The 10,414-nt window shown below is 36.5% G+C and overlaps 1 protein-coding gene across 1 annotated transcript; it reads left to right on the top strand.

Moving 5' to 3' along the window:
• Positions 1–4,025: 4,025 nt before the first annotated feature.
• On the top strand, positions 4,026–9,103 carry LOC126187718 (uncharacterized). Its single transcript, XM_049928963.1, has 2 exons — positions 4,026–5,711; positions 7,891–9,103. The coding sequence occupies exons 1-2, from the start codon at positions 5,672–5,674 to the stop codon at positions 8,472–8,474; spliced, it is 624 nt and encodes a 207-aa protein (XP_049784920.1). The 5' UTR covers positions 4,026–5,671; the 3' UTR covers positions 8,475–9,103.
• The last annotated feature ends 1,311 nt before the right edge of the window (positions 9,104–10,414 follow it).

Here is a 10,414-nt window from a genome sequence, read left to right as displayed (position 1 = left end):
TTTCAATGGGGGGTTGCAACTTGCCCCCTCCCCCTTTCCAAAGTCTGCAGAGGCCAGGTCTTCTCTCAAGGAACGTCTTGTTCACAGACTGCGAGGCAAACGACTTTCTGGTCTTGAGTCATGAGTCGTGGGATGAAATTGACAGGAACACAGTGCATTACAAGATGCTATGTCAGGGTTTAATGACATGATCCAACTGAAATGTTACATTCTTCTGCAATCTCTCAGGCAGTCAGTCTTCGATTGACAGGAACAATTTTGTTGATGTTCTTGACACGAGCGTCGTCGGTAGATGTTGAAAGGCATCCCGAATGAGGGTCATCTTTAACTTCCGTCTGGCCATTTTTAAACAGTGTGAACCATTCATAACACCAAGTACAACTTCAGCACTTATCATTGTAGGCTTCCTGCATCATTTGGTGTGCCTCTGTAAATGTTTCTCTGAGTTTCAAGCAAACTTTAATGCAGACACGGCTCCTCTAACTCTGTCATCTCGAAATTTGCAAACTGTGCCACATAACGTTCTACTCAGTACAGCACTGAACAATAACTAACAGACAAACAACAATGAAACTTCTGGCAGTTACACATTAAACACAGGCGTGTGGAGGGATGCCAACTGCATTTCACTCCAACACACCATTGGCACGGAATTACGAATGTCCCAGAAGTTTTTGAACAGACCTCATATAATTTCTGACCTGTACCTCTTCTTTAGTTGAAGGTACTTATGTCTATGTTCTTTCCTGATTTGTTTTAGAGATTAATGACTTGTGTTCTTTATTTTTTGAAGTCAGGTGTGAACCATTGATGTAAACTTCTGTGATTACTTTTTCTTGGTTTTCCCTTGTGTCTTTTTAATACTTGAGGACAGCACTTATTAAACATATTAGAAGCAGAGCTGACAAAGCTATCAAAAGCTTCATCTGCATTTGTAAATTAAAATAGGAAGGTGAACCATTCTGTCGTATGCAACTGTGCATTGATGTATCATTAACAATTGTAATGTAATTGGGTTGTTTACATTGTTCTGTGGGACGTTTTGTCAGCAGTTTTAACCAAATCCCTTCATGATGCAATAGATATATAATAGTCCTATTTTGTACGTATTTCTTTCTGCATTTGTCCAGAAATAGCAGCAGTCTTGTTGGCTTGTTATTTGTATGAAATATATTATGAGACTACTTGAGGACACCAAGCAAGTGTAAGTGCTTTGTTGTTTGCAACCCTAATGTCAATGTTGATATCCTCAAAAATTACAATGTTGATTGTATTTTTGCAAATGGGAGATTGTTCTGTCTGGTACCTGTGTAAGAACATCAGTATACATATACAGACAAAATAATTTTTGGGCACAATGTCTTTGGTGTGCCATCTTGATATTCACTATGTTTGTGCTAGCATATTGGATCAATACATTTTTTTTTCAAAAAGAAAGAAAAAGAGAAAAAAAGAAGAAGAAAAAGGTGGGGTGTTTCGAGGTGCTAAAGCCCAAGGTTAAGGTCAATGACCTTGAATGTGAAAAATCTTAGAAACACATGATGTTTCATATCAATGTAAGGCTGTACTCATTGGCTTTTCAATTATACATGTTTCACTGCTGAATCTTGATTGGAACCAGAATTATAGTCACTTATGTTTGAGAAAGATGCATGTAAATTTCACGCAATTTCCAAACTTTGCACACCTGTAACTTTTTTCACGATTGTCATTTAAGTCTGGCAAATTGGTAGTTTTCCATCTCGTATCTGGATCACTGGATGCACCAAATTTGAAAGAAATCTGAGGCGATCAGCGTGAAAATGGTACTTTTCTGCATTGAACTGACGCAATTACGCGAAGGGATAAATAACAGTGGTACACAAAATAACCTCCACCACATACCAGATACAAAAACAACCTAATAAAAACATATTAAAGGGATCTGTATTCCGAACGGATCCATTACACAATGCATAGAAAAACACTTGCGTAAAAATATTTGAGTTTTCCGTCCAATCTTACAAAATTGGTAAAAATTGGAAAAAAAACTATATAAGAACTCACTTACTTCCCAGAACATTTTTCAAAAAAATTCAGGACGTGGGAATCAAATACAATTTGTTGTACTTCTGCTACTCATGATGAGTCTTTTGTGGTACTGTAATTACAATTTTTGGAAATGGGTTTCTTGATCAAACTAATGTACTTATGTCACATATTTGAAAAAGTTTAATTCATTTGATCTCTTCATGCAAGGAGGCAATGAGGATGTTTTAAAATGAACTGAGAAGTTGACTGCTTTGAATTTTTCTTCTCCCATAGTTTGGTTCTGAATGCACAGTAGTGACAGTATAGTATGTGTGGAAGTGAGACAGTCTGTTCGCTGCATGCCACCCAAGTCATTACGTCTTCTTGCATCTATATCTGTGCGCTAAATGACACAGAAGAACAACATGTTTCACATTTTGTAGGAGGAGAAGCTATCCTGTACATTTTGAGTCATGTTCTCTGTAGGGTAAAACTGCAGCTCTTGTGAGTCACTAAGGGAATTAAAGTAAATTATAAACTTCAAACATCAATAAGACCTCATCTGCTCATAATCTTCAGCACTCCATACAGCGATGTACTGAAATCATGTGTCTTGCATCTCATGTGCTTTACTGCCAGTACCAGGTCTGACAACATCCTAGTCAGGTTACACACTAAATATTCCATTCACATTGACAACTGGAGTTATCATTTTCTTACACAGCAGCTCTCTCTCTAATTCTGTTGCTAAGGAGCATATTTCTATACCTTTTAAGGAACCATTGAGGTGGTCTGCTTCAAACACAGCAGTCGATACAAGCTACATAAATTACTAGTGGGCAGTCTTTCACATGTATCCAAAAGGTACCATTGAAAGTTACCAGAAAATCACTCCACTTGTAGCCAAGCAATGGGAAGATGTTGTTGTTGTTGTTGTTGTGGTCTTCAGTCCTGAGACTGGTTTGATGCAGCTCTCCATGCTACTCTATCCTGTGCAAGCTTCTTCATCTCCCAGTACCTACTGCAACCCACATCATTCTGTATCTGTTTAGTGCATTCATCTCTTGGTCTCCCTCTACGATTTTTACCCTCCACGCTGCCCTCCTATACTAAATTGGTGATCCCTTGATGCCTCAGAACATGTCCTACCAACCGATCCCTTCTTCTAGTCAAGTTGTGCCACAAACTTCTCTTCTCCCCAATCCTATTCAATACCTCCTCATTAGTTATATGATCTACCCATCTAAGATGGGAAGATAAGCAGGTGTATATAGAATAATACATCTTCTAAGTTTGTTGTACTATGCAAGACAATGTTATCAACAGTGGAATAATATTTCTTGGACGAGAACTGAATGTAACTAAAGTGTCTGATACTAATATATAGACAGGGCACTGGTTGCCCATAACCCCCCTCAATTTCCTACACAACAATTAATAAAGATGGTGTCAATGATTGTTTTCCTAAGTTTTAATACATATTGAAAACCGATTTGTCTTACAATTTTAACATCACAGAAAATATATTCAGATTCAATTGTTAATTAATGGGTATATGCTCTCTAAGATGTTGTCGAGATGAGTGTGGACCACATCTCAAGATTGGTGCTCAGGCTGGATTCCAGCGTAAGTTTTTCAGGTGGTGGTTTTACAGTGTTTCAAAGCTAGTCCTTTTTTGTAAATTTAGTGATTAGTCAGCCCCACATTTGCCTATCTTTGTAGTTTTTTGTACCTGGGGCCTGCTTGTGTTCCACACACAAATGTCAATATTACCATCATAATCTGCACTTGGGCAGTAGGAGCAGCTGAATGACAAAAAACCAAATGGAGCTTGGACAGTGCAGATGGTGTTTGTGTTTTGTGATTCCATGGTTCTTGAGCAGAGAACTAGACAGTCCAGACCTTTTTTTTTATTTGTTTATTTATTTATCCATCTTGAAGCATTTACATGCAATCGATGTCGTCATGAGTAATGTACAATTTACATATTAAGAAATATAACTATTGCGAGGTATCACACAAAGCTAAAGTATACATTTTAAAAGGACATACATAATAAAGGAATACATTTGATACATAAAGATATCCCACATAACTAAAGTGTGCATTTTAAAGAATGTGCATAATAAAAGAATACATTTCATACATAAGTATTTATCCACATGTTTAACAGTTAAATGTGGAACTACAGAGACAAAAAAAGCTTAGGAAGAGGTACAAACAGAGTTGCAAGTTGTTTCGTAAGTCTCATGAAACCAAACTTTCAGGACATATTCACCCAACCACTGCTGGATGTTTATCATTATTGAGAGCATATATTTGTTTTTAAAAAAAGTAATCACGTCAGAACAGATTTCACACACTTTAATTTTGTTTAAATAGGGTGCAAAATAATTAAAAATGGAAACTGACACAGGTGAAACTGATAGAAGCAGAAACTTCCCAGTAAAAAATGGGCCTGTAAATTATCCAATTGGTCTGAAATTTCACGTATTCATCACAATATATAGTGCACCAGACAAGTTTATTTGAGAATTTGAATCAGTTTCTCTTAAAATGTATGAACTGTTATGCACAAAGTCAAGGACATCAACCAACTTCTTCAAGATAATGTCATCTGTTGCAATAAACTACATATTATGAGGACAAAACTTTTGTTCCACATTTGTACCCAGCTGTATTTTACTAAATTCTTTCAGTTGAGTTATTTGCGGTGAACACAAAGATTTCAGTATAATCATGAACTGTGAAATACCCTTGTTAACTGTATTCAAAACTGGAAATTATTGCAAAGCAGCTGATTTTACAAATCCTGATTTCTAGTACTTTTTCAAGTACCCTTTTAATAGAAAGGGGTTCTTTGAACACTTCTGTTTAGAAACCGGTATAATGTTAGGTTCCTTCAGAGGTTAATGGTCAATCATCCTTTCAATAACACTAAGAGACATCCAGGATTCTGACAGAGTCACCATTAAAATAAATTGGGACCCTTATTTTTGTGTTTATTTCCTGGTTCAATTGCTGTATTATCACTGCATACTAACATTGCCTCAGGACATAAACATCAAACATCTGTCCATGGCATTTCAGCTCTACTTATTCATACTTCATCCATTTGTATTGCAAAAGGAATTGCTTATTTGCCACATTGCAAGTTAGTAATTTCGTCAGCACCATTTGTAAGTCCTTGATAATTTTTATTGTCAGTTAATTTGTCACTGTCACCATTACATCATTTATATCAACTTCAAACTCATATATTCTGAGTCAAATTGAAACTCAAGAAGAACTAATATGTTAAAGATGTTATTTATTTAGACCAATTAAGTTTTATACCTTCTCCTGTCTCTCAGTTTCGTTATGCGATGTATTTGGCAAGGTGAAAAACACACACACACGTGGTAGAGATTGCTTACAAATCACTTATGCGACAGGTTCTATAATATCGCACAAGTGTGTGAGACCCATCCCAGATAGGACTAACAGAGAATATTGAGTGTATACAGAGAAGGGCAACACGAACAGTCACAGGACTCTTTAATCGAAGGGAGAGCATCACAGTGATATTGAGGGAACTGGACTGGCAGACTCTTACAGACGGGCGGAATAATTACTGCAAGTACAGAGGCATTCAATCAATCATTCTTCCCATGCTCCATACATGAATGGAACAGGAAGAAACCCTTATAACTGGCACAATGGTATGTACCCTCTGCCATGCACCTTGTAATGGTCGCCTGGTCGTAGATATTGCTAATTGCTATAATCGCACTATTTCACTCCCATTTGCGGAGCTTGTTAGCACTTGATGTTAGGTTGGCGCCATTAAAATGCATTGTGTTGTGGTAATCGCTGCTGTGTCTCGATGCTGATGTTGGCTCTAAATCTGGTTGTCTATGGTTAAAAACATGAGGTCCCGTGTTTTTTATGTGCTTTTGATGATAAAGAACGAGCGAAACCAACAAATACGTAAACTCCAAATATTTATTACTCTGGTGGCCATCTTAATTCCCCTGTCCACCAAAGACCATGACACTACTTACACAAAGTAGTACTTTCTTTACATGTTCTTTGCATTGTTTATCCACCTCAAACAATAACACACAAACACACTTTAGCAAAGGGACATTCCGACTGCCTCTCGAGTCTCGACCCTTCTTGCTGCTCGTATTTATAACATTGTCAAAGAACTACTAAAAAGAGATATAGTTTATAAGTCACATGTACATCTGTTATCATAATTTGTGCAGAAAAGTTATTAATTTGCATCGAGTGACATAATTTAACATGTTATTAAAATGACAGACAGATTTGTGACTTGGCAGAATAATTCTTTGTTACAAAAAAGCCGTTTTTTAGAAGTTTGTCAATTGACTTCTCTAATTTGCATAAATAAGTAAATAACATGAATTAGTAAGAATTATGTTGGTTTTCGTCTAAAATAGGATTGATTACGTAAATACTGACTGAAACCGCTCCTAATGAACAAATAGGTTTCACTGGGTGAATTTTATTTAAGGAGATCCAAAATACCTAAGTTGGCCACTATTTTTCGTACTTCATATTAATTATTTAAGATGAACTTAGTGTTTTTACATGATGACATTTGCTGTATCAGTGATCAAGTGATATAAACTTTTGTGTGGGTCAGTTACTCAGTATAATTTGATGGGTTGACTGTTTATGCAGACATGTTATGCAATCATTGTTAACATACACAATAACTTTTCTATAATGATAAATACTCGTTAAACTGGTTGAATTTGGAGGGTATCGCATACTTCAGTACAGTAAAGCCTTTAATATGTTCTGTTACAACCTCATAGTGGTTTGCAGAGTATAGATGTAGATGTAGAAAGTCATTTTTCCTTGTGGCGAGATTGCAATCCTCTGAATGCGAAAGTACTATATTTCCTAGTAAGACAAGGTTTTTTTAAAAAAAATAATAAATAAAAATAAGTGTCACGTAATATTTTGTGTAATGTTCTATCTTGTATTGACACCTTCCATTAGCCTGACACGTTCCACATCATTACGAAGTGTCGTATTCATGATCTATGGAACAAGTACTAATGTAATCTAATCCCCAATTCGTCATTTGAAAGCTACGGGGGTCGTCTTATGTTCGCATACGAAACTATTGCTGCCGAGGTCAACAATTTTACATTGTTTAATAGACTGATATCGGTGTCGTCTTACATTTACAAGAAGTTTGAGCTACTGAGATCACGTACAGATTTATTTTGAAGAATGCAGAAGGGTACACAGTCAAAGCGATACTCGCGTTGGAACAAATTCGAAATTTCCTTGTATTTCGACAAATGCTTTTGGACCTAAAATACATTCCATTTAGACTTGTATTTTCGATACGTAGAACTGTTTCAGTGTTTTGAAACGGCTATGTTTCACTGTTTCAGAACAGTGGTGTTTCACACGGGGGTGAAAGCTATATGGGCGAAGAGGCAACAAGCCACGTAGTTCCATTCCAGACCAGTAGACACGCTAGGGGTCAAACGGAATTGACCAATAAGAGCTGTCTAAACTCCAATGGTGGTGGTTTCGAAATATTCTATCGTCTTGCTCTGCACTGAAGTCTATGGTCCTCGTTTGCAGTCGTATTTGTATTTGTTTCATATTTACATATTACTGATCTTCATTACAAACATATTTTTTTCCTTTAAATTCATAAAGTTCGCCGTGCAATTGAAGAGATTTCCTGCTGAAAAAGTCCACAATTTTTCATTAAATAATCTCGTAGCATATAAATGAAATGTATTCTCTTCTATCGTGAATTAAGCAGTGTGGTATCCGTTTGTTTCTTTAAATAACTTTGATAAGTCTGTAGTAGTTTTATTTAATTTATGTTGGTTTTTTTTTCAGAATATTCAGCACAACATACTGACGTTGAAATACTCCTGCAAGTTCCCCGGGTGTTCATCTGGCTATTATGTGGGTTCAACGGAGGCAATTTGCAACAAGCATTTCTACAGGTTTCAAAACAACCTCAAGAGTTGCTTCTAAAGTGGGAGAGTGTTTGTAAACTGTCACCAGAAGTGAACTGTGCTTCTTATTTTGTTTGTGAAGATCATTTTTTCGAAGAAGATTTTATGAATAAAAGTAGGCATAGGCTAAACAGAGGTGTGTTTCCAAAACGTGTAACAGGTATTTCTTGTGAAATTGCCAAAATCAGTAGTGAATCAGGCGACACTGTTGTTAATAGTGAATTGGGCCTACCAAGCACTACTGGTGCTATGACAACTGTTCATTTTACAGCTGATAATACCAGAAGTGAAACTGGTGTTAATGAACTACAAAGCCTTAGTTGTGTTGTGGCAAGTAGCTCCAGAAGTGGATCAGGTGAAACTGGCGTTAATAGTGAATTAGACTTACCAAGCACTAGTGATACCATGGAAAATCTTTATTATACAGGCGCCAATACCAGGGGTGAAACTGGTGTTAGCTAGGTTTACCTAGCACTAGTTGTGCTGAGCGGAGTAATTCATTGAGTGATGTACCTCTTAAATTTTTTATCTCCCCTCAAAATGAATATGCAGATAGTGAGTACACATTCTTATCTGAAACATTTTGTAATAAGGAAACTGGAGTTTTAAGTACAGGGGTTTCGAAAGCAGACTTAACTCCAACAAAATCAAAAATGTACAAGATTCATAGGAATACTCTAACAAGGCTATCAAAACTGAAAGCAAAGCTACATCATGAAAAATCAGAACTGAAAGCACTTAAAGATTTATATGACAGCAATACTTTCTCTTTCATAGAATCTAATTTAAACTCTGTTGCCAAAAATTTCATAAACAGCCAATTATGAAATGCTCATCAATCAGCAAATGCAAGGCAATGGACACCCAAGGACAAAGTATTTGCTTTATCCTTAGACAAACGAAGTCCCCGCCTATACAGATTTTTGTCAGTTCATTTTTATCTTCCTTCTGTGAGGTATCTGAAATGTCTGTGTCTTCTATACCTTTTAAGCCAGGATTGAATATTTCAGTCATGAATGTAATGAAAGCAGAAGTTGAAGTAATGAACAACAGTGACAAATATTGTGCTTTGTTGTTTGATGAAATGTCTTCAGAAAGAGGGTTGTATTATAATGCAAGCAAACAAGAAATTTCAGGGTTTAAAGATTAAGGGAGGTCAAATGTTCATGCAAATCATGCATTAGTTTTCATGGTTAGAGGCATACATAAAAGCTGGAAGCAGATTGTTGCTTATTATTTCACTCAGTTTCAAGTATCACTTTTAAAAGTCTTATTAACTATGTCATAAGGCAATTGCAAGAAATAGGACTAAAGGTAGTTTGTACAGTTTGTGACCAGGGTGCAACCAAGCAGAGAGCACTGAAGGAACTCTGCTGCGAGAAATCCGAGTCCAGTCCATTACATTTTGTAGTCAGAGATGAACCTATTGCAGATGTTTATGATGTCCCACATCTATTTAAAAAATACTAGAAATGCTCTGCTAGGAAATAAAATACAGTTTGGGTTTTAAAAAAAAGAGGCCAGTTTTGAATATATTCACAGGGCTTTTATTCTGGATCAGCAGAAGATGTTTAAGACATTGCCAAAACCACATAGGAATCATTTTGAGTTAAAGGATTCTTTTACTAAAATGAAAGTTAAGGTAGCTGGAGCCCAGCTTAGTCATACAGTTGCTGCAGTTATTGAAACTTATGTGGCATTTAAGATCTTACCTACTGAGGCAATATACACTGCAGAATTTGTTGAAAAGATGGATTGTTTGTTTCATTCACTGAACAGTTCCTATTGTTATCCACAAGATTGCAAGTCTTTCAAGTGTGCCCTCTCTGCAGGGTCCCCACATATTGAAATGTGGTACAGTCTCTTAAAGGAAATAGAAAATTGGAAAGTGTTAGAGCTAGGCACAGGGAGAGATAAGACAAATATGTTCAGTTTCATAACTAGGTGGCAAACTACAATAAGATCACTGATGTTCATTTGGAACAGATTTTTAAAAAAATGGCTTTAATTTTTTAAGCATGAGGGCTTTCAATCAAGACCCAGTGGAGAATGTATTTTGTTGTGTGAGGCATCATAGTGTTGCAAACACCAACCCAATTTGCTTTCAGTTCAAAGCAACATTGAAAACAGCTATAGTCAATAACATGTCCATACCTACAAATTCACTACGTAATTGTGAGGATGATAGATGCATGCCGTTAAGCAATTTAAGGCAATTTTTGAGAGCTAGTGATGACAACTTTCTTGACTCCACAACAGACCATTCCATTATGGATCAAAGTGCTTTATATTATGCCCTTGCTGATAATGGAGCTGCTGCTGGTAGTGGTGGGGCTGATGTAAGAAAGCACTAGCATATGTAGCTGGTTACATTCTACGAAAGATGGGTGTAACACCTGAAA

Source organism: Schistocerca cancellata, chromosome 5 (genome assembly GCF_023864275.1).
Source record: "Schistocerca cancellata isolate TAMUIC-IGC-003103 chromosome 5, iqSchCanc2.1, whole genome shotgun sequence".
Taxonomy (NCBI): Eukaryota; Metazoa; Arthropoda; class Insecta; order Orthoptera; family Acrididae; genus Schistocerca; species Schistocerca cancellata.
This window is presented reverse-complemented; position numbering and strand designations above follow the sequence as displayed.